Raw genomic sequence first — 26,663 nt, forward strand, 5'->3', positions numbered from 1 at the left:
TATACTAATACAGCTAATATATGTTGTGCTAATATTTACTGATCATATACCTAATAGTAATATTGATACGACTACTAGTAATACTAGTACGACTAATTAACCATACTATATACTAAAAGTTATGGAAAATTCCAAATGGCAATTTCACATTAAAATGATGGTTTGGCAAAAAAAAACTATTGGTTACTTACTGCCGAGGTGTTTTAATAAATGCTAGCTAATTTATGACTATATAATAATTTTGTTCTCTAAAAATAATTCTCTTGCAAGTTTTATTTTTACTATTTTTTGTAATGCGAGAATATTTCATAATTGAATATCTTTCTCATTATTATAAGTTTATAATATACTAATTTTTTTCATTTTCTAGGCTTTTCTAAATCTTTTCTCATCATTTAATTATAATCTTTTTTTTTTATTTAGGATTGGGTTTATAAATAATTCATGTACAGTATTTTTTAATTAACTTTTTTATGTGTAGTACTTGTATAATATCTCAACTAAAAAAATTTAACAACTAAAGATCTTTTCTTTAACCCACATTTCTCTAAAAGCTTTTGAAATATAAAACTTTTTTTTTTATCTATTTTATGATTATTCATTTATGTGTCTAAATTATCAATGAAAATAAAGCTTTTCTTACAAGTTTAAGTTAAAATTAGTTTTAGGAGTATTTTTCATAAAGTAAATTTTACAAAAAATAATTTGTTTTCAATATAAATCAATTTTATTTAGACTTTTTCTTTCTCGCTTTTTCTCTTCTCAAGAATGATGACTTTTTTTAATTTTATTTTAGTATTCGTCACAATCACACGTTGTCATTAATAGTTATTTCTATTATCACATTTTATTCAAATTAGACAATTTTTTAACGATATATATATATATATATATATATATATATATATATATATATATATATATATATATATATATATATATATATATATATATATATATATATATATATATATATATATATATATATATATATATATATATATATATTGCATTAGTTAGAAATTAAATTTATATATATCTATATATTTATAAATCCGTGCATTGCACGGGTATATATACTACTCCTAGTATATACTAATATGATTAATATTATCATACCAATATGACCAACACAACTTATAATATTATAATAATAGTATTTTAATACGACTTAAATTATATTAATTAAATAATAATAATATGTCTAAGACTATATATACTAACAATATACTAAAATGACTAATATATAATGTGCCAATATATACTAATATAAAAAAAAGTTATAATATGCTAATATTATACTAATAAGACTAAACTAAAATTATACTAATATGCCTTGTACTAAACTAATACTATATTTACATGACTTACTATTTTGTGTTTTGTAGTTAAATTATACACTAAGCTCAACTTAAATGTATCGGTCCCGATAATAATTTTTTTTTCTATTTTTTTTAATAATATGGGTCAATTTTTTATGAGGAGCGTCTCTGAGTATGACGGTCACTCAGGAAGAATAAGACTGACAGATGAAAATTAGGATTTATTGGGGCATTATACATAATATACGAGGAGCCAAGTTTTCTTAATATCAATAATGAAGTTACTATGTAAACACTGATATTATAATTATTGTTTCGTAACTAGTAAACTACCACCATTCTCATCAGTGCAATCACCATATATGACAAGTCTTCCCATATATATACTTCGTTGCTTTCATTATACATATTACATTTCACTACTTTTTATGTAATTTAATATTATATGTTATGTTAATTATTTATGAAGTATATTAATCTAAGACGGCTCTAAGTTTAATATTCTTCATAAATGATCAAAATAATATATATATTATCAATTTCAAATTACTTGCAACGTTAGAATTACACTACTAGTATATAAACTCGTGTAATGCACGAATTTATTAATATAGAATATATAAATTACAACTTAAAAAAATAATGCAAGTATATATTATCATTGTTAAATTTATTAAATACATGACTTTTTAAAGCAAAATTTAATACTTTTTTTTAAAATTATTTATCGAGTACATCAGATTTTCATTCAATTAAATTTATCAAATTTTAAGTTAGGTATATAGGATTGCTATAATAAATTATATAAATACTTTACCTAATTTTGCTCTAATTTAAAAAAAAATTTAGATTCTAAATTAGGTACATGTTGTTATGTATTAAACTATCATCCACTGAAATAATTTTATTTGTCAAGGCTCTTTAAGAATGACATTTGTCATTTTTCAACATTTTTATTAGTATGTATATGATCCATTTATCACACTTATTTTGTCATTATTTTTTAATTTATAAGTTAAAAGGTAGTCAAATGTGATTAAGTTTGATTCGTCTCAATGTAAAGATTGTTAATATAAAAATTGATGATTATACATAATTAGAAATATTAAGGATTGAATTAGTATATTGGATCGTGTGAAAAAACATATTATGCAAGTAATTTGGAACAGAGGAAGTAATAGATTGGAAAATTGTATCTAAGCTTTTTAAAAATAAATATTGATTGGATTTGTTGATTGATGCTATTGACTAATTTGACCGGTGGAAATTAAGGTTGATTTGCAAGATCCACCCAACCACAAGTGACAGCACCACCGAAGCCCTTCAACACCCTTGAATGGTGAATACAGATGGTCTTGTGTAAAAACCTTATTTGACATGTCTAGACCCGCCCCTACTATTAAGGTTTGAGTTCAATTTTTGAGACCTAGCGGATTCGAGTCTGGTATCAGGTCCGAAAAAATGTGTATGAGTCTAGGTCTAGGTTATTCAGATCCAAACCCAACCCATACCCTCTCTGTAGATCTATATAAGACTCAGGCCCACCAGACTCGTCCCAAATCCGTAAGACCGCTCTAGATCCGATTTATTATACATCTCGAAATCAATTTTAATTCATTCTTAACTTTTAATCATATGTATTTACACTCATTTCAGAGTTATATACAAGTCAACATAAACTCATTTCAATATCAATAAAACCTTTAAAATGTAAAAATAATTAAAGTATGAATAATTAAATAAAGAAGCATTTAGAGCTAAATCAATAAAAAGATATATAGTTTGTAATCTACATTAATAATAAGCACACTTTATTTTATAAACTATTTTACTCTAGCATAAAATAGTTATTTTTTAGTGGTATTATTTATTTAATCCCCTAAAATTTTATTAAAACGTTTTTGGTCCCTTGAAAAAAATAAAAGTATATTTTTATTAGCATCACCCATAACACTTGTTTATAGAATCTAAATTTTTCACTATTATTCTTATAAAAACCCCTATTATTTTCATTCTATAAACATTTATTGGTAAGTGAGTCAATAATGCATTCACAATGTTTATGTAAGTTATCACAAATATCAACTAAAATTTCACAAAAGAAATCATTAAAGTTAGTTTTTAGAATGTGATTTTTTTTAAGGGTGTTGCTATTTTTCGCCATCCCTTTTCATTTTTTCGCCACCCCCCCAAAATTACTTAATTGCCCCTGGATTTAAAAAATTACAAAAATGCCATTGGAGTTAAAACATAATTAATAAATGTAAATCACGCTTAATAACACTATTAAGAATTTAATGCGGATGATTTGTCTATATATATCGAATTCTGAGATGCGTTTGAAGTACGAATTCAAACACGGTACTATCTTTCTAAAAAACTGGTACTATCTCTCTAAAAAGGGGTGAAGAAGTTGTAAGGCGTAATTGGTTGAATATGGCTAACGAAAGCGACTATGAGTCGGATGCGGTACGTAAAACTGTCGTTCGAAAAAAAAAAAAAAACAAGTCGCACAAATCTAGGCGACTGAACCATGGTTCAGTCGCACAAATCTGGGCGACTAACCCATGGTCCAGTCGCACAAATCTGGGCGACTGATCCATGGTCCAGTCGCCCAATTTTGTGCAACTGGACCAGGGGTTAGTCGCCAGATTTGTGCGACTGGTTTATTATTATTATTATTATTATTATTTTTTATTTACGTATTAATGTTTTTTTAAATTATTATTATAATTATTGTTAGTACTATTATTATTATTATTATTGTTGTTGTCATTATTATAATTTTTATTGTTGATATTTTTATTTTTTAAATTTTTTAATATTTTAATTTACGTAATTTATTTATTTATTTAATTATTTATTTATTTATTATTGTTATAATTATTATTATTATTTTTGTATTTGTTGTCATTATTATTACTATTATTATTATTGTTATTATTTGTCTTGTCATTATTTATTTATTTTAAATGTTTTTAAATTTTTTTATTAACGTAATGTTTTTATTATTATTAAAATTGTTATTGTTATTGTCATTATTAGTTTGATTTATCGTTATCTATTTATTTATTATTATTATTATTATTATTATTATTATTATTATTATTATTATTATTATTATTGTTATTATTATTATTATTATTATTATTATTATTATTATTATTATTATTATTATTATTATTATTATTATTATTATTATTATTATTATTATTCTTATAATTATTATTATTATTATTATTATTATTATTGTTGTTGTTGTTGTTGTTGTTGTTATTATTAATCCAATTATTATTATTGTAGTCATTAATGTACTTAATTTATATCATTTCAAATGTGCAGGAGTTTGAAAACTTTGGAGACAACGTAGACTACTTCGGTCACTTTGTTACGGATAGGGAATTTATCTCCATAGATAAGTTACATAGTTGGGCCGATGCGATAGCAATAACAATTGGTTTTCAATTTACACGTGCTTCTTATAAAAAGAAAGAAGGACGTTCCAGAGTTAGTTGTTATTTAAGATGTCACCGCTATGGTAAACTTAGGGGTGATGTAGATAATGTAGATAATGCTGCCCGACCTGGTTCTAAAAGTAGGAGTTGTGGGTGTAAATTTATGATTGTAGGAAGTAGTCTTAAACCAGGAGAAAGACCTTGGACGGTAAGGGTGTGTCCTGGTGAAAAGGGAAAACATAACTACCCGTTCTTGGTGTACAGAGATGGTCATGTAAGGGCGAGGATTAATGTAGATATTCGGGAGCACATACGACAGCTTAGTGCAACCGGAATGCAACCGGCCTTTATTATGGACCTGCTCCTTTCATGCACTGGTTCGATGCACCGATGTCTTTCTACTCTGCAGCAACGTTTCTTAACATTGCCATTGCTTATTATGGTGCTGCTGACGGGAATCCGCAATACAACTGTTTGATTCTTCTGTTAAGAAAAGCACAGGCCGCGAGAAGTGTTAACAAACTAATACATATACTTTGGGTTAATCGAAATCATTTTGTTCAACTTTTTATGAACGACGATTCATCCCCTCTGCCGCCGATCCACCCAGGTTGGAAACAAGCAGCTGACAATTTCGCGAAAGATCTTGACACAAATTTCACTACGAGGATTATGCTGTGGAATAATCTACGCGGGTCACACCCACCAACAAATAACACCGCTGACGATGCTGTAAATTTAGATACTCCATAGAATTTATACACGACATTCATTAAAAGTTGTATATAATCCATAATTATACTACATTGTGTGGTGTTAACAATTTATTTATTTCTTTGATTAATAGGAGGAATTTATAATGTTGGTAGACAAATATACATGTATGTGTGTGATGTGGGTTAGTGTGTATATTTTTGTAAAATAAATGCAATCATTGACGAAAATAAATGCAATAAATAATGTAAAATAGTTTCAGTACAGACTATTCAGGGCCTTGCCCTTGATCAATTTGCCATTCATCAAATAAATCTCTACAATCATTAAGGTATATTTCTAAAGCATGTCGTTGACGGGAGTTCAAATCCACAATCCGTGTAGGTAGTCTTGCCACTGGAGCGAATCGACTGGCCCATTCTTTCGCGAACTGAAAACACAAAAAGACAATGTGCGTTATTAATTCATTAAAAAAAAGAACCTGGAAAAAAAATTAATAATAATCATGTTTTTTTTTATATTTCAAAATTTAAAATTATTATTCCTAAATAAACGGAAAAAAAAACAAATTTAAAATAAATAAATAAATAAATTATTTACAATATTAACATTTTATTAAAAAAATATATAAATTTATTAATAAAAATCAGGTTTTTTTTTTAAATTTCAAACTTTAAATATATTTTTCCTAAATATAAGGAAAAAATATATATATATATATATATATATATATATATATATATATATATATATATATATATATATATATATATATATATATATATATATATATATATATATATATATATATATATATATATATATATATATATATATATATATATATATATATATATATATATATATATATATATATATATATATATATATATATATATATATATATATAATAATCAGTTTTTTTTTTTAAATTTCAATTTTTAAATTTATTACTCCAAAATATACAAAAAATTAAAAAAAAAAAAAAAGAAAATGAGTCGCCCAGATCCGGGCGGCTGGACCCCGGTTCAGCCGCCTAAAATTAGGCGACTGAATCGGGGTTCAGCCGCCTAAAATTAGGCGACTGAATCGGGGTTCAGCCGCCCAGATCTGGGCGACTCATTTTCTTTTTTTTTTTTTTTCCGTAAAATATAAATAACATATATATTCACTTACTAAAAAATAAATAAATAAACATTACAACATACAAATTTAAACTAATAATTTATAAAACAAAACATAAACATATATTTAATAATAAGTAAAAATAACAATAACAATAATAATAATAAAATTAATGATAACAACATTAACATATATTTAATAATACAAAATTAACAATCACAATAATAATAATAACATTAACATATATTTAATATTAACAAAAATAACAATACAATAATAATAATAATAAAATTAATAATAATAAAATTAACAAAATACATACGGAAAAAATAAAAAAAAAATTGGAGTCGCCCAGATCTGGGCGACTTCTATTTTTTTTTTTTTGATGATTAAATTTAATTAAAAATAACTTACCTCGATTGATAAATCCCGGATTGAACTTAATTTTTGCTCCCAAATTTTGCTTTTGTATGTTGGTTTTTAGTTGTAGTGAGAGAATTTTTAGTGTGAGTGTGGTTTATATAGAAAATTTTAGGTTTAATGGCATAAATGTAATTTTTTCAAAAACCAAGGGCAATATGGTAATTTACTAGGGGTGGCGAAAAAATAAAAAGGGTGGCGAATTATAAGAATTGGGTTTTTTTAATGCATAGGCCAACAAATGCCATGGTGCTTACCTTCAACAAATCACAATGAAAAACCGTACTATTATTTTATTGTAGTAAATAATTTCATTAGTAGGTCTTTTTCCTATTATTCCTCTACCTTTTAATCATTGAAAACTCAAAATGCACCTTATAGGAACCTATAATTAATTAACTGTGTTCAATTGTGTTTACAGCTCATGTTTACGCAATGCCAATTATTTTTTTAATAAAAAATCCAATCTTGAATATTTACTCCCTCGTATTCACCTTAGGAGTTCCATTTGACATTTTACGGATTTTAAGGAGAGTCAAAAATGGGACCCTAAGGGTAGGAAAGAGAGTGATATTATGAGTTTTTTAATGTAAGGAAGGAAAAATTAGTATGGGTAATAGAGGGTATAATTGAAAATAGGATAAAGTTACTAAGGGCATAAAAGTCAAAAACCTATACCAAAAATAGAAATAGGACTATTAAGGTGACTTGACCATAAAAGGAAATGAGACACATAAGCTGAATAGGAGGGAGTACTTTTTAGTAAATGTCATGAGTTTAATTTAGTATTCATATTCTCCTTTTTTTCGGCTTATACTGTGATAAAAAGTAATTTCTTTTTTCAAGAATCTTAAAAATTTAATTATCCTTTATTCTAATTTTATTTTTCTAAAAGAACAAAATTATTTAAAACAAATGTACTTCAATTGGTTGAATTTTAACTATTTCTCTTCAATGAGCTGAACTTTAAATATAAGTTTCATCTAATGGGTTGTGACCTGTTTGTGACCTAAACAACTAGTTGCTATTGCGGCTATACACGTACACGTGGTTGTACACGTGGCTTTTCTTTTAAATTCTATTTTATTTTTTATGTTATAGTTTTATATTTATTATATTTTATTGTAATTCTAAATTTAATTTAATAAAATTATTATTTATTTTAGAAGTATTATTTAATTTATTTTATAACAATATTATACATCTTGTTTTGTTGCCTTAAAAATTGACAAATAAATATTCGTTACGATCGAATTTTCAAACTAAGTGTTTCTTAACGGTGAACGCAACGTTCCTTTAACAAAAATTGTAAACATAGGTATAAATAATGTCAAGTATCTTCTCAATTTGTGTGCCTAAAAATTGGTGAATTTGTACTAATTTCAATTAGATTTTAAAACTCAATACTCGTTTAGGGTAATCAGGACGGAAAAAATTAATAGCACCAGTAAAAACGATGTTAAGTATTGATTCACTTTATTAGAGTAACATTTAGCCCTAAAAGCCAAGTTAGTGAAGGTAGGGAGGCTAACTCTAGAAGGTGGGTCTCTGCCTACCTCCAAACTAGTCTCTTAGACATTTTCAGTGTTGGAGCAAAGATTTTAGAGGTCCTATTCTTCATCTTATGATTATGTTAGATTGTCCGACTTAACCTTTTGCACTAGTGGTTTAGTAGCCTAGAATTCAACTACTACTAGAAAATCCCATATTATACTCGAAAGGTGTTTGGGGGAACATAAATGTGTTTTCAGTTGATTTTTGATCCTTTTTTTAACAGATCGAACATGAATTGTTTGATAAGAGTTGTGCTCATAGTAAGAGCTTAAGGTCGAGAAAGTTACACTTCTAATTTAAGATAGTCAGCATAAGTCTTTTAAGGCTTGGAGGCACATTATAAAGATATTTGACCATTGACTTGGAACTTTGTTCAAGCTCTTAGAAATGAGCATTACCCTTAGATGGACTTTCTCTTGACCTAATATTTACATGTTTTCTTGTCTTAAAGCATCCTTTTATGTTAGAGTTCTCAAGCTTTGAACCTAATATATTCATTTTCGCTTTCTATATATCTTAGTGTTGTTTGTACTTATTCCTCATTGAACTAGTTGCTCCCTTAAGCGACTTTCCTCACACTTCACCAGCTCAAATCCCACATGCCTCTAAAGACAAATCTAACTTATCTAGAGGTTAGTTTGATTTTAATTTTAGTTTGATTTTAATTAGGAAATATAAAAAGGCAATAAGGTTTCAAAAAAGAAATTAAAAGCAATATAAAAACTTATTAGAAATATAGTGGATAACAACTAAAAATCAATTCAGTGGAACTGAAAAGTTGATAAAAATTGAAAAATGGGTCAAAATTATCAAGTATGACTTTTTACACGATTTGCCCCAAATTCTTTCGCTTTTTCTAGGGCGCTTAGTATCAATTTTCGGGACAAAGTTTTTGGGTTATAAACCATTGATTTTTGGTCGGAATTCTGGTCAAATAAAAAATTGACTAGTCTACTAAAAAATAATCATTCCCAATTTAAAAAACACATATTATAAAAAGTAATAGTTAAAATATGTATTATCCTTGTAAAACACTCTCTACATTCTCTTTTGTTCTCATTTACTTTTTTATAAATATTAATGCAAACTTAAATATTGAATAACTTTAATTGCGGGTTGCTAAAAATTATTAAAGATTGATAATTAAAAAATATTTATTAAGATCTATAATGATACTAAATAAATATGTTTTTTTTAACATAAATTCATTAGTAATCGTATTAGAAGTTTAATATAAAACTCAATTCTATTAAAAATGGAGGGGGTAGAGTAATTTTTTATAAAAAATTCAAATTGAGATTGTAATTGATGAATGTAAAATATTGATGAATGTAAAAATTCTAAAGTATCCTCTTTCATAACCTTATTCATATATATTTTCTTTAACTAATAGTATTACTTGGCTGGCTCCTAAGCCCATGGGATTGGATTTTCATTCTAAGAAATTTTTTATTTCAAGAATGATTGGAAAATTGACACAAGTAAATTAGTAGGATTCACCAAACATTTTGACATCTTCACATGAAAGTTGGAAAAGGTGGCAAACATGTGGCCCAAGTAACAATATATAAATTGGAAGTGTATATATGTAGGAATATGTATGCATAATGCATAGTAGCATTTAGCAATAAATGGAAAAACCATGCCCTCGAGAGGATCCCCACTTTCCCAAATAGGCATAAACCACAAAAAGTAATAGTTAAATTAAAGAAAATGTAACAAAAATTTAAAACAAAAGTAAAATCAGAAAAATACTCCTTATGTCTATCTTATTTTGCATGATGCAGACTATTTTACTGATTATGTATTTTTTTTTAGTAATTGTCTCACCCTTATTGTTTTAATTTTATCTACAAACTTATAATTTATTTTTATTTTAACCTCTTATTTTTATCCCCTACTTATTTTTTATCTCATTTTTCAACTAAATTTTCTTTTTTACTAAATTTCACTCATTTTATACTAGGTATAAAATAAAAGAGTCCAGTGTGTAAATAAACAAATTAAAAGGGGCGAATCAATAAAAGAGCATGGAGCATATGAGTGTAATGATTTGAAGAAGCACCAACCAAATATTCTTAGTTAATTGAGATGGCCCAAAATGTCTACACATTATTATGTTTTGTTATTGAATTTCTAGTAGCTTATTAAATACCCACTATCAACGGCTCCAAAGCCTAAAGTACATGACCACCGCCCTAATCAACGTTTCTAGTTGATTTCAAGTCTTGTTACTAGCTAGCTAGCTTGCTATTCTTCTCATATATTGTATTTAAAAAGTTTCCACATTTAATAATTATATGACCACAAATATTATGAATGTTGATCATAAGGAACATATATTTTATACGTGTAATGAATATAATATTTATTGTCTATTTAAGAGGCTATTACAATTTACATTTTGATTAGCATAATTTTCTCATCAATTATTAAATAACCAGGCTAGAGGGGATGTATCCCCACATTGAATAAATCTCAGTAAATTTTACGTGTTGTTTTGATTGGTTGATATCATTTTAAGGTTTCCAATTTTTTTTTTTCGAATTCAATTAGGAATCTAATTATTGATCATGGGAGATTAATTATCAATTTTGATCAATATTAGATTACCAAGAAACATCAATTGGCATTAGAGCTTTAGGTTTTTGGTGATTAATTGAGAGTTTTTGATTGAATTTGGTATTTAAAATGACAACCATGAGGTTAGACAAAGAAAAGTTTGATAAAAACTAGAAATTTTGCTTATGGTAAGTCAAAAAAAGTTGTATTAACCCAACATGGTGTTTATAAGGCATTGGAAGGCATCTCCAAAATTTTGCCACCAAAATGAAAAGTGCAACATGGGGGGAGATGGTTTCTAAGGCTCTTCTTAATGTAATTCAATTGTGCCTGTTAAATGAATTGTTGAGAGAAATGGTGAAAGAAGATACTTTCAAGGAGATTTGGGATAGGCTAAAGTCATTGTACATAGTAAAGAGTGTTCGAAATAGATTGTTGTTGAATAATTAATTGTATGATTTACGCTTGAAGGAAGATAATTCTCTAAATACTCACCAAGATGAGTTTTGGACAATTATTATGGATTTGTAAAATATTAATGAGATTATTAATGATGAGGAGTTTGGTTACATGGGTGAAGATGAGATAAATAAGATAAGTAAACAAGGAGTGTTCAGAGGGAAGAGGACAAGTATAAGACAGTAAGTTTCAACGTTGTTGTGTCTGTAACACAAAAGGATACTTGATTACATAAATTTAAATCTATAAGGTCTATCAAGGAAAACCTATTTGGGTGGTTTTAACTACGTGCTCACATTCATCAACGATTATTCAAACAAATTCCATTGTTACTTCATACAGAAAAAGGATGAAGTAATGAGTGCCTCTAAGGATTAGAAGAACATGATTGAGAAGAACATCGATAAGAGCACCAAAACATTGAGAAACGACGATGGGCTTAAGAGTGTGCTTCAAGAACGAGATTATTTGACATCATATATACTTGTGAAGGTAGGTTCAAAAAAATAACATGGTCGAGAAGATAAAAAAGACATTGTTGGAAGGGGCAAGATGCATGTTGAACCTCTCTGTAAACAAAGATCCAACACTTGTTTGAGAATTTTTTTCTTTACTAGTGGTCCAACTTGCATCAATGTATCCTTCCAAAACTGGAAGATCTCCACTATAAGTTATACCATAATCCATAGTACCTTTCATGTAGTTTTATAGTCTCCTTAACACCAGCCAATGTTAGGGAACGAGGTTTCCAATAACCTACTCAATTTTGCAACCAGAAATACTATGTCAGGTCTTGTGTTGGTCAAAGCATACATTAAAAATCTAACGACTTTGAATATTCTAATTGTGAATTCGATATTTAGGTGTTACAAAGAAATTTTACATTTGAGTTCATAAGAGTCAAGATTGGTCTTATGTCAAACATATTGAATCGTTTGAGCACCTTCTCATTAGAATGAGCTTGACATAATTTAAGTCAACTGTTTGTTATGATCTTAATTCCTAAGATCACATCAGCATCCCCTATAATCCTTACATTTGAAAGAAACTTGAAATAAATTCTTTTGTGTCATAAACTTGTACAAATTAGTGGCAGAGATGAGCATATCATCTATACATAAATAAATGATGACTCAATTACCAAAGACATCAATTTTTCTATATTCATATTTATCGACTTGATTCAAAATGAATCTAAAGGACAAAATAATTTCATCTAATGTTTGATATTGTTTTGGTGCTTGTTTTAGTCTATAAAATGAGTTAACATGTTTACATACTTTGTTCTTTTGTTCTTTCATAACAAAATCTTTGGGTTTTTCATATAAACTTCTTCATCTAGTTCTCCATACAAAAGGTCATTTTCACATCTATTTGGTGAGTTATTAGATTGTGAATCATAGCCTGCGCTACCAACAACCTAATGGTGGTTGTTCTTGCAACTGATGCATAAGTATCAAAGTGATCAATACCATGATTTTGCATAAAGCCTTGTTTCACTTTACAAGTTTTGAACTTATTAATAGTACCATCAATATTTGTCTTCTTTTAGAAAATTCATTTGCAACAATTTGTCTAAAAGACGGAGAAATATCCACTAATACCTAAGTATTATATCCCATGATGAACTCCACTTCACCATTAATAGCTTCCTCCTAAAAGGAGTTATCTGGTGAAGTCATAACATCGGGTCACCTTTCACGCTTAAACAATATAGAACTTTAGAGTGAATGTCATTTTTAGTACCTTCAACCAAATATACATGAAGATCAAGTCTAAAAGACTTCATTTAAATGTAGATGTAATTAATGAAAATCTTTCATTAAAAATTGCATCTCTTCACTCAATAATTGAACAAATCGATATGTATCTATTCTATTACATAAAACCCATAGTTTTTACTTTTATTTTCATAATTTATAAAAATAAATTCAAGACCACACTCATCAAGTTTCCTTCTCTTGTTACCGGGCACTCTCACAGTTATCCTACAACCCCAAATTCTTAGATAAATTAAGTTTAGTTTTCTCATGTACCAAAGTTCCTAAGGAATTTTCTAATTGATTGTTTATGAAACCTAGTAAAGAATCTGTCATGCGGTTAACATTGCTTTATTCCAAAAAATCCATCACTCGAAATAGAGTAGCATAACATGGAATTTACTATTTCATGAGGATTATATTTTTCCTTTACACTAAACAATATGATTGTGGTGCATAACTCACGATTGTTTCACGTATACACCCATTGATTAGAAATAAGTAAGGTCATTATATTCTCTTCTTTTATACGTTCATAATTTCTTAAGTTTAGCATCAACTTGCGATTCAACTTTCTTTTTATTAACTTTAAAGAAATGAATTGCTTCATCTTTTGTATGTTAGAGATGTACATAACAAAATTTAGAATAATCATCAATAAAAGTGATGACATAGCATTAATACCATTAAGAATGTGTCATATCTACAAATAAATTTGTCATTTTCCCACTTGTTGCACCTCCTTATTTTCTCCAAAGTTTCATCTTCAATCTCTTTTGATTTCGGTGTGCTTATGACTATGCCACAATGAGGAAAGCTAAATGAAGGAAGTCAAAAGAATGAGCATCTTCTTTTTCCACCTTTAAAACTCCACACCCAAAAACTTGTTCAACTTGATAAAGTTTGACATGATGCTCTTAATGCTTGCTATAATACAAGAAAAATTATCACAAAAGATTATTACATGTAAATACACAAATAAGTAAACTACAAAATACAAGTTATGTTTGTATTCTCCTTTATGTATGACAATAGTCCTTACTTTGTTGAACACTAGGTGGAAGACACTATGAAGATTTGTTTGACACTTAATTAAGTCACTTGAAATTCTTAATTAGTTATTTTACATGATTTCTAACTTTTCTTTTGTGATATTCAGACCCTTAAAGGTAATTGTATCATAAAATGAAAATTCACAATATATACTACAATTAATCACACTAAAAGACATACTACAAAATAAAGAGAATAAATAACTATGAATTCAAAAAGATATTAAAATCAGCAACTACATAAATAGGTTATAAAGTTCTTTATATATTCAATTGTTCAAAGAAAAGAACAAGAACATAGAGTTATAAGCATGTTTTCACCTCTTAATTTCATGTATAATAACCTCTGAAAATATCAGTTCAGATTGAAAGAATATATGTTTATCCATAAAATAGAGTTTTCACTCACGAATATGCGTTTGTAAAAGTGTGTTTGAGTCAACACCTATAAAGCTTGATCCAATGAGCAAATGCAAAAATCATCAAAGTGAAGCTACAAAAGGTTTTGCCTCATCAAAAAAATCAAAATGGTCATTCAAATATAAAAGTGCTCGAACAAGCAAACAAGTGCTCGAAAGAGAACAATGTTGCTCGAACAAGCATATTAATGCTCGAATGAGCATTAACTCGTTTTGAGCTTATTTCACTTTGCTTCATTCTTACTTCTTATGTTTAAAGCACTTGGACATAAAGTTATAAACTTTATGTCCCACTTTATTTATCGTATAAGAGATATGTCCTAACTTGCTCTGCATCTTTCAACATGTACAATGTCCAATTATCAGAAGCTAATCTTCTAATGTTATTATTACAGCCACCTAGCAAACACTCTATATATTGCACAACACAAATTACCATTAAATTTTACAAAAAAGAAAAAAATAGATAAACATTGGGTTGGAACCAACTCAATCAAAAGCTTAAACTGATGGTTGAGGCCCCAAAATATGTTATATACTCTAACATATACAAGATTGATTACTGAGTTTCTATTCTTACTAGGGTTATGTTCCTAATCTTATTAGGATTGTTTTTCTATTCATTAGGTTTGGTTTTCCTATACTTATTGGGATTGCTCACAGTCTTTATGGTTTTTCTCTTATTCTTATTAGGGTTATTGGTCTTGTATGGTCATTTCTATACAAAAGAGTCTCTACTATGAGAATCATGGATTAATCTAGTAGATGACGTTCCTTTCATTGCTTGTGACAAGTATTTGATTTTCACCACATAAAAAAAATAATCTCATATCTCTTATTGGAGAGAAAACATTCTAGAAAGCCATTCATGTTCTTGATATTATATTGAAAATTATTCTCGTGCCTGGTGGACATAGCTCCTACGCTGATATTGAACCATATAAATCTTTGGGTTTTTTCTCTATACATTGTTGATTATTGTTTTATTATATATCTCTTTATTGATTTGTGATTTCGCATGATATATTTCCTCTCCCGTAGCAATATTGTCTCATATTTTTTTTAGCTCTATTTATCAATTTGTCTTAATTACCAAAGTGTTCTAAATTTGTAAGTAAAAACATATAGCTAATTAAATAAAATTTTATTTAATGTATCTCAATTTAAATTTTAGTAATATTATTATTTATAGTTTTAAATACGCATAATTTAAGGTATTAAAAATTTTAATTGGAGGGAGTATCAAACAATAGAAGCTTGTCATCTAGACCTAGTGCAACGCAAAGCATTGTAATGAAATTTCCACTTTTTAAAGATGTCAAACATAGCATAATATATTCCCTTCAATAGTATGGTTCTCTTCTCTTTCTAAGATGCATATTATTACTTATTACTTATTACTTAATCTCTCTTATTTTACGCCTGTAAAATTTAGTGGAAAGGTAAATTAGGTTGAAGAATAAGACAGAAACAAAGATATGATAGAAATAAGTGGTTAAAATAGAAAGAAAGTATAAATTTGTATATATATGAGATTAAAAGAAAGAGAGTGAAACCACTATCAAAAAAAATAAAGTGCAAAATCAATGAAACAAATTAAAATGAAAAGTGGTACATAAAGATACTGAGAGTATATCACACCTCTATAAATACTCCTAATTTTCATTCCCCTAATTGCATATGCATATTGTGTTTCATCTATTGCTTAGCTTGAATTTATAACCTCTTTGATATGGCATCCCTTGCGTTTCATGCAACTAATTATGTATTTACAAGCTCATCATCAACAAAAATATCACAAAATTCATCTAATCATGAAGGTGATGCTAAAAATAATATGAGTAGAATTAATAATAATAATAATAATAATAATAATAATAATAATAATAGTAATAATAATAATAATAATTTATTGTTTATGGGTAATAAGCAAAGCTTAATGAGTAATAGCTTCAAGTTGAAGGCTAATAATGTGGCCACTAGATTTCCTCCTTTGATTGCTTCTCCTACACCAAAAAAAGGTGAAACAAACAATGGTGGCAAACTATCTGCATGGACAAGCATTAGACAAGAAAGATGGGAAGGTGAACTTCTTGTGCAAGGTCAAATACCCTCTTGGCTGGTATGTTTTTTCTATTTAATTATAATTAATATTTATTTGATCTAACCCATTCAATTTTATTTCATATTCATTTTTTTTATTTATATATTTCGAATTATAATTTTGTTGTGAAAATTTTTCATATGCTTGATAGTGATTTTTAGTTTTTTTTATTCTAAACATATTTTTGTTGAAATTATAATGAGATTGAGAAGAGGGATATTCGAATAAAAAACTTAATTAATGATTATAATCCTAATCTTATTTATCGTTTTAAGTAATAATTATAACTAATTAACTAAAATTATGGAAGTATAATCCCACTATTTTTATCCACTGTCCTACTAAGAAGGTTATTTATTTTTTTAAGTTAGTAATTCACTAAAATAAAGTAATTAACTAAAATAATCAGTTTTAAAATATTTTCTTTAAAATATTAAAAAAGGTGTCTTTGCTTATTAAGGGCATACCTTCTATGATGACACTGATAAATTTACACTAAATTCTTGATAATACTTCTTCCTTCAAGGAGTAGTTTGTATTCTTGCAAATTTTCAAACCTTTTTTTCTTCCTTTCTAAATATATAAGCAAACTATATATATTTATTTGACTTTTTCTAAACTTTTAATTATTATAATTGTGGTGAAATCAAACCCCTTATGAAAAAAGTTGAAGAAAAATCGTCTTACTAATAGATTAATTTATTATTGTCTACTCTTATTATTAATGGCACATCTTCAATAATTATCACTTTAATAAAATACCTAACATCATATTCTTTCAAAAATAATATTATATAATTTTTTAAAATTAAAAATAATCATTCAATATATTAAGTTATGCAGTGCTAATAATATTAGATTTAAAATTTTTACAAGTATTTAAAAAAAATTATGAACAACATTTATTTTATGGGTGGTATTAATTTACCGAGTTTTATGTAGCCGTCCTTATAATCATTATGCCTGCTATATGGAGAAGAATGTTGTCTATCAAAACAAATGCACGATCAATATAAACTATTATATTATTCATACAAATTCTTGTGGGAGTAAATCTCATCGTGACATGTTCTGGTTTAAATAGTTTAATTAATATAATTATTAGTATATGAGATCTTTATTTTGAGTTTGCTTTTTGGAGTTGTATTATTATTTAAGTTAATCACTTTGTACACATATTTTATTACCTTAATGATGAATTATTAAAATAAAATTTGGTATTAATAATTTAATTTTTCACCCATTAGTTTTGAATAATCTCATCTTTATATTATTTTCTAATAGTCGGTCTTCTGAGAGATCGTCTTTTTGAGAAATATCTCTCAGGCCCAACCCATTAAACCTTAATGTCCACCTACTGTATCCTTAATGCCTACTTACAATATACTCAATGCCCACCGAAAAGTGCTTAAAATACCTACTTACAGTATTCCTAATGCCTGCCGAAAAACTTAGCCTACTAGCATACTTACCATATCCTTATTGCCTACTTATCGTATCTTTAATGTCAATTTACAATATACTTAATTTGCACCCAGTAAGTACTTAAGTATTTACAATATTGTAAATGTCTACTTACATTATTCTTAATGTCTAACGAAAAACTTACTTTATATTTTCCTTTTTGGATAAACCCAATTAGAGATGGTCTCTCACAAGAATTTATGATTTCTAATGATCTAATCTTAAACATACATTTGTCCAAAACATGCCATATTGCTAATAATTGAGTATGGTATCGGAAAACTAAAATAAAGATTAGATTATTCACAGTGAACTAGGGTAAATGTTAAATCATTAAAAAATAATTTAAAAGTATAATTATTCACAGCGACAAGTAAAATGTTAGATTATTAATGTCAATTAAAAAAAATAATAATACATGTTTATTTGCAGGAGGGAACATATCTACGCAATGGGCCAGGTTTATGGCATATAGGAGACTACAATTTCAGGCACCTCTTTGATGGTTATGCTACCATTGTCAAGCTTCATTTCCAGGACGGACGGCTGGTTGCCGGTCACCGACAGCTCGAATCGGAGGCCTATAAGGCGGCCAAAAACAACCGGAAAATATGTTATAGGGAATTTTCTGAAACCCCTAAACCTAAAAATTTTCTGGCTTATATTGGTGATTTGGCCAACCTTTTCTCTGGTGCTTCTCTCACTGATAACGCTAATACAGGTAAATATATAGCATATTCCTCTAATCCTTAACAATCTAAATTATAAAAATCATAGTAGTATATATTACAATTTTATACATCAACATAAATTTAATAACAAGATTACTCATAAATATATTTTAATGTTATGTATTTATATTTTAATGTAACTTTTAATTGTGAGTTTTTTAAAAATTCTAAAAAATTAATATTTAAAAAGTATATATTAAGACGAGTCTATTAAAATCTTATATGAATATGTTTTTTGATATAAATCAATGAGAAATCATAGTCAAAGCTTAATGCTAAAATTCGTAAATTTTATTTGAGAAAAAAATATGAAAATGGAGAGTAATATGTTTTTTACTCGCACATATATGGAACTATAATATTTGTAACGTTATGTATTATTTATGATTTAATACTATTTTAGTTACTACTATAGTATAGTTTATAAAGTTTAATAATCTAGCAGCTAGTCTTTTGAGAAACCGTTTCTTTAAAAGACATATCTCAAGCCTAGCTAACCTATCAAAGATTTATGCCTACTTATCGTATTCATAATGCCTACTTACATTATTTATTAATGCTTACTTTCCGTGTCCTTAATACCTACTTTCAATATCTTAAATGTTACTTACATCATACTTAATGCCTACTTACAATATTTTACAAAATATATAATAGGTCGGCCTAATAAAAAATAATCTCTGAAAGAGACCGTCTCTCATAAGAATTTGTGATAATCTAGACTGTACACTACTATATTTTATAAGCTACATGCATTTCTACTCATAATATGTTAAGATAATTAATATCCATATATTGTTATATGCTTGTATATGTACTTCATATTTTTATGTAATAGGATATGGTCACGTATATCATTTTATAATATCTGTCCCAAAATAATAAAGTATATGTAACACATAAGCGGTGAAGCTCTTGGTTGCAATGTTACCTCAAAATTATATTAAAGAAATATATTTGTGGGTGATTTAGTTTTAGAATTTTCTTAAATCTACGCTTAATTCATAATAATTGTTGGTGTCGTTGTTAACATAACAAAGATGTTCTAATACCCTAAACTCCTGTTAATTTTTATCTTTACCTAAAAATATTTTGGCAATGCTAATATGAAAATGTCTAGCCTCCTATCATTTAAAGTCCTACTCCACGTTTACAGAGCATTAACTATCAACTTAGATTTAAGATCAAGATCTCATAATATATTAAATACTTTATTATTACGTCAAGAAATCATCACAACCAAACATTTAAGCTCAATATGAAAGGTTCATATCATGTTATATATTCAATTAGAAACACTTTTTCTAAAGAAAAATACTTTTGGAAATGACATTCTATAACTAGAGTGGTGCATTCAACTTACAACCCGTTTGGTAATCGATACTAAACGGTGAGAATGAGAATGATCTGTATGTAGTATAAATTTTCATGATATTTATTATGTCAATCTCATGGTAAACAAAGTTTGAACATAAAATTTTTTTTTCACAATTTTCCATTCATTAGCATATAATACTACATTTTTAAATGATAATACATTGGAATGAATTTTCTGAAGAAAATGAGATTATTAAAAGACAATAGGCAATATGACTATTAAACTTGTCAAGAGATATTCCTATTAAAATTATACTAATTTTTTTATCATCATTTCTAATATTTAATACCGATTGACATACATAACGTTAATGTTATAAAATTTATTATTTATTTTTTTTTGTATGCAGGAGTTGTGAAACTTGGAGATGGACGAGTGGTATGCCTAACAGAAACACAAAAAGGGTCAATAATAATTGACCCTAACACATTGGAAACGTTGGGAAAATTAGAGTTTAATGACCCTTTTGAAAGGCTACTTCTACACTCTGCTCACCCTATTGTAACCCAAGATGAACTGTTGACTTTGCTCCCTGATTTAGTCAACCCTGGATATTTAGCGGTCAGGATGAAAGCAGGATCTAATCTACGGCGAGTGATTGGAAGAATTAATTGTCGAGGTGGGCCCACACCTGGGTGGGTCCACTCTTTCCCTGTGACTGAGAATTACATAATTATCCCTGAGATGCCCTTAAGATATTGTGTCAAGAATTTGTTAAGGGCTGAACCAACCCCTCTTTACAAGTTCCAATGGCTCCCTGATTCTAAGGCTTTTCTGCATGTAATGTGTAGATTTAGCGGCTCCTTGGTACGTAACTCTCCTATCACCCTCCGTGTTTGTTTGGTACTAATTAAATGATGATCGGTCTTACTATTAGTGATGGATTTATCATTTCAAAAATGGAGTCGTCTTTGAAATTAACTACATATTAAGCTGATAAAAAGAATTTGAAGAGTTCATATCATATTTACTTCTGATATTCAATATACTTCTTTTGGGTTTTAATAGTTGCTACAGTTCCTATAGCAACTATTATTTATCAACTGGTCTTAGTTGATATATATTTCCCCATATATAATGTAAAACATAATCAAGTGGGATCTTGTTTGATTCGTCTTAATGAACATTTTCATAATATTAACTTTTTAGAATCTTTTATCATATGAAATTAAAATATTAATTAAGAATAAAATCATGCATTAGATAACGTGAAAAACAAAAGTGTAGAAACTATTAAAAACCAGAAGAAGTACAATTTTTCTTAAAAATTTCTATTGAGGAAATGATCACATCTGATCCTACATCAGTGATTTGTTGAAAAGTTGACTAGTATGTTAGTTTGGTGGTTACTTTTCTGACTATCATGTGGTTTTGAAAATGAAACTCATTAAGTTTGTGTATAGTGAACTTTTCTCTTAAGTGGGCATGTACAAACAAGCTTACTAGTGATTGTGGGCTTGTCTACGTGAGCCCATAAAGCTTTGTAAATTTATTATCACTAATTCTTAAATAAGACAGTCGCATGGTGGGACAATCTCAATTGGGCTGGCCCAATATACATTTTTTATGTTAAAGTAATCACTTATAATTTTAAAATAATCGCTATTTATAGTCTTAGAGTGATTACTCATACCCTTAAAACAATTATTTACGATCTTAAAGTAATCAATTAAAAAAATAAGCTAATTATATGGGTCCATCTCACGGTAAGACGGTCTCATATAAAACGAGCTGATTCATTATAAGTTGTAATTTATGATGGGACTAGAACATTAGTCACATATCATTACTTTTGGCCTATAGGAATAGAACACAAATCTCAAATGACACGGTCTCACGGTGAGACCATTTCTATTAAATTGGGTTGATGTACACTTACAGTCTTAAGTGACCACTTATAATCTTTAACTGATCACTTATAAACTTCAAATGGTTCCTTATAATTTTAAAGTAATCACTTACTTGTAACTTTAGTCTGATCACTAACAATCTTAATCTTATCACTAATTAAAAAATAGGGTGATGCCCGTCTTATAATAAGACGGTCTCAAACAACAAGACTTATTAGAATATAAAAGGGTTATTATGTTATATAATTAGACACGTTCTTTTTGCAACAGAATTAAGCAAGAAAGTGGTTTTCCTTGTGGCATTACATGCGTAGCCATTTACGTTGTATAATAATCGTTACTCTTTTGTTCTTTATTCTTTAGAGTTAACTATATAATTCTATTTATAATTTAGTTGTATTCCAAAATATTAATACAAAGTAGTGAAAGAATAAGAAGTACAAAAAACAAATGATTGGTAGAAAATGAAAATAAAAATAATAGTACGAAGCTAGGATAAAAATGAGTGTAAAGGAGAGGATGAGATTAGAATAATACTTGAGACTACTGTCAAAAAAATATAAGATAAAAACACGTATCTTAGATTATTATGATTATATATATATAGTACTCCTAACTTATTTTATTGAGATAATTAATTAAGGAATATATATTTTCTTTATTTGTTTTCTTTAAATTTATACTGTATGACTAAATTGTATTCGTATATTGATGATGGTAGGTGACAACGGTAGAAGTGCCACTATTTTTGACATTCCATTTCATAAACGCATATGAGGAAACAGACGAAGAAGGGAACGTAATTGCAATCATTGCAGATTGTTGTGAGCATAATGCAGACACTTCTATTCTCGACAAACTACGGCTTCAAAATCTACGAACCTCTATAGGCCAAGATGTTCTTCCTAGTGCAAGGTATATATATATGTTCAAAATCATATTCGCTAGTGACTTTACCACGTATATAGGTGACATGTTATAAGAAAAAATATTACCATCAGTAAAAAAAACTATTAAAAATATATTATCTATGCTATTTAAGAGTATAAGTCTCTACTTCAAGTTGTTTTTTCCTATGATGTTGATCTTGAACATGCACCATGACATAACTTGCTTTTAGAGGATTTAGTGACATTTATTAGACTCTTTAGCAGCATAATATAAAATCAAACACTAAAGCTTTTTGCGACATGAGATCTAGTAATATTTCTCATAAATGTCACTATAGACTATAGTGAAATTACATATACCACTAAAGACCAAATAAAGTGTCGCTAAATCATTTTATAGTGGAATCTAAGATAAAAACCAGTAATTATTACACTAAAAATATTAATTAGTGGCATTTTTTTAAATGCCACTAAATCCAATGCCGTGAAAAGTTAAATTTGTTGTAGTGATATTAGTTATTTCCCCACAATATATTACTATCAAAAGTGAAAAAAAAAACTATTTCATTGATTTAAACATATTTTGTGCATATTGCTTGAAAACACGTTTATTCTTTGTAATTCCATATATATCAGTCTGTTTAGTTGTTAGAATTAATTTGGTAATGCGAAGTTGATCATAAAAAAACTATTTACATTTCTTATTACCACTTAATACAACATTTCAAATGATAACGCATTAAAATGAAATACTACGAGCATAATTATTAAAATTGTTTGTTATTTTGATATGTACTATCAGACAGGAACGTTTGCAATATAATTAAGATTCGAAAAGGGACCAGAAATTGAGTTTTTGTTATTTATTTTGATGTTATACACGATATATATAATAACATTATTGCATTATTGAGAACAATTTGTTATAAATTAAATATGAAATGACATATAAAATGATATGTATATGTATGGCGTATAAAATAGAAAATGATGTACATGTATAATATGATATATACAGGGTTGGCAGATTCAAAATTCCGATGAACGGGATGCCATATGGGAAGCTAGAAGCTGCAGTGGACCCAGAAGAGCATGGTAGAGGCATGGATATGTGCAGCATTAACCCTTCTTACTTGGGTATTAAATACCGTTACGCTTATGCCTGTGGAGCTCGTCGCCCTTGTAACTTTCCTAACACTCTTACTAAGGTACCAAAATTATACTTTTTTTCTTTTTAAAATACTTGTTCGTGGTTATGATAAGTTGTGTAGAAAATTATCACTATTAATAACAAGTATGTTGAAATGGAGGAAATACTCTTTTTCTCCTTTTAATTTGCTATAACTGAAGTGTGCATCTTTATTATTTAACTTTGGTTGAAAATAAATTTAAAATATGATAAAACTACGAGCAGATAAAAGCATGTAATTTTATGATGATTGACTTTATTTTTTTTTAAATTGTTATATTGATTGCATTTGAGAATCAATAACTATATTTAAAATTACCCGATGAAAAAGGAGATTAAATCTGTGATTGAGATGAGCACAAACTTATTGTCAAAATAGAAATCTAGCTTAATCAATGAGGAAAATCAACTAAAAAACTAGGATAAATGTAGAGCCTAAGGCCCTCTTTTAAATTAAAATCATAGTACAGAATTTAATTTAACAATATACTAATATATTCTAAAACATTAACTATTAGTTTAAATTTTTAATTGAGCTGTTCAATTTAACAATTAACACTTAACACGCAAAATGTATTATGAGATGGAGTGGTTAGCAATTAGCATATATGACCCGACCAACTTCCCCATGCTTTTCGGCCCCACCAGCCAAGGCTCTTGAGTCGTATTACAGCCCAATGTATTTTTTACTAATTTACTCTTTTAAATTTACATCATATAACTTTAAAAAATATCACATCTTTAAATCATATGATGTTCTCTGGTTTTACGTATTAGATGATTAACAAGATAGAAAACATTACATGACTGCCATTATATACCAATCAACATTTGCATCTGTTGTATACGTAAGGCTATTCAGAGATTCTGTATAATTAAAATATTCTTAAACGGTTTGGTTTTGACAATTATCTAAAGAATTCATTAATTAACTTTAGGTCGGGTTTGGTAATAAGTTTTATATTGTTATTCTCAAATTTTTAACTTTAATTATATATTTTAAAAAATAATAAGAAACTTAACTTAAATTTAAATTTAAATTTTTTTATTTGTTAAATACTAAATATGAACAAATTTAAATTTCTAAATGAAATTATGTATATGCATGTTGTAGATTGATTTAGTAGAAAAGAAGGCCAAAAATTGGTACGAGGAAGGTGTTGTGCCTTCTGAGCCATACTTTGTACCTCGTCCTGGAGCAACTGAAGAAGACGATGGTACGTTTTGTAGCTTTTGAACTTTTTATAACTGTGGATTTGTTTCGCAAATGACTGTTGGCTGAAGTTATAGAGTGGTTTGACCCGTTTAAAGGATCGATTGACTTGTTAGTTGTTGTAAGTAAACTATTTAAGTTAATTTTATTCGATGTTTGTTAAAAATTATTAATTAATTATTGGCCGATTATTAGAAGAAAAAATAGCAAAGTAGCAAAGTGGTTGAAAAAGCTGCTTACTATAGGTTTTTGGCTTTGACTTTAAAACACTTAAAAAATAACGTTTTTCTAGCTTATAATAATTCATCAAATATTTTTTGACTGTTTGACCAAATAAAAAGAAAAAAACAAAAGCTAACTAAAATTGTAAGTGAAGAATAATTATTTACACTAAAAGGCTTAAAATCACAATAACATTCTTTTATTCTAGTTATTTAATTCAAAAGCTATTTATTATTATTATTATTATTATTATTATTATTATTATTATTATTATTATTATTATTATTATTATTATTATTAAAAATTAAAATTGTTTAATGAATGATATAGGAGTGGTAATATCGGTAGTTAGTGGAAAGAATGGAGAAGGATATGCACTACTTCTTGATGGTTCTACCTTTGAAGAGATTGCAAGAGCCAAGTTCCCTTATGGTCTTCCTTATGGTCTACATGGATGTTGGATTCCTAGTATGGATTAAATTTTAATTACAATTATACTTTATAATAATATACATTATATATATATATATATATATATATATATATATATATATATATATATATATATATATAAATACTATTTATATTTTAATATTTTTGAAGCTACAAGCTTAAGTTAGCTAGCTATCACCTTATAAAATAACATACATATGTGGTAGTTACAAGGTATAGTTTTCAATTATGTTTGAAAATTGTACATAGTAAATATAAATGTACATAATTAAACTAGGTCTTGTATGTAAGTTTTTATATATGTAAGTTTTTTTTGAAAAATAGTAC

At 27.4% G+C, this 26,663-nt stretch overlaps 1 protein-coding gene across 1 annotated transcript; it reads left to right on the plus strand.

Moving 5' to 3' along the window:
- Window positions 1-16,752: 16,752 nt before the first annotated feature.
- On the plus strand, window positions 16,753-26,362 carry LOC130802878 (carotenoid cleavage dioxygenase 8 homolog B, chloroplastic). The gene is made up of 7 exons (XM_057666984.1): window positions 16,753-16,964; window positions 18,843-19,131; window positions 20,869-21,326; window positions 23,091-23,284; window positions 24,278-24,467; window positions 25,563-25,665; window positions 26,214-26,362. Exons 1-7 carry the CDS (start codon window positions 16,761-16,763, stop codon window positions 26,360-26,362), a joined length of 1,587 nt encoding a protein of 528 aa, XP_057522967.1. The 5' UTR covers window positions 16,753-16,760.
- Window positions 26,363-26,663: the final 301 nt, after the last annotated feature.

Source organism: Amaranthus tricolor, chromosome 16, assembly GCF_026212465.1.
Source record: "Amaranthus tricolor cultivar Red isolate AtriRed21 chromosome 16, ASM2621246v1, whole genome shotgun sequence".
Lineage (NCBI taxonomy): Eukaryota > Viridiplantae > Streptophyta > Magnoliopsida > Caryophyllales > Amaranthaceae > Amaranthus > Amaranthus tricolor.

Excerpts from the sequence above, each read along its gene's own strand:
- LOC130802878 (XM_057666984.1), top strand. The coding sequence starts at position 16,761 with ATGGGTAATAAGCAAAGCTTAATGAGTAATAGCTTCAAGTTGAAGGCT. Across the intron at positions 19,132-20,868 it reads CACTGATAACGCTAATACAG|GAGTTGTGAAACTTGGAGAT; the intron begins GTAAATATATAG and ends TTTTGTATGCAG. Across the intron at positions 23,285-24,277 it reads GATGTTCTTCCTAGTGCAAG|GGTTGGCAGATTCAAAATTC; the intron begins GTATATATATAT and ends TGATATATACAG.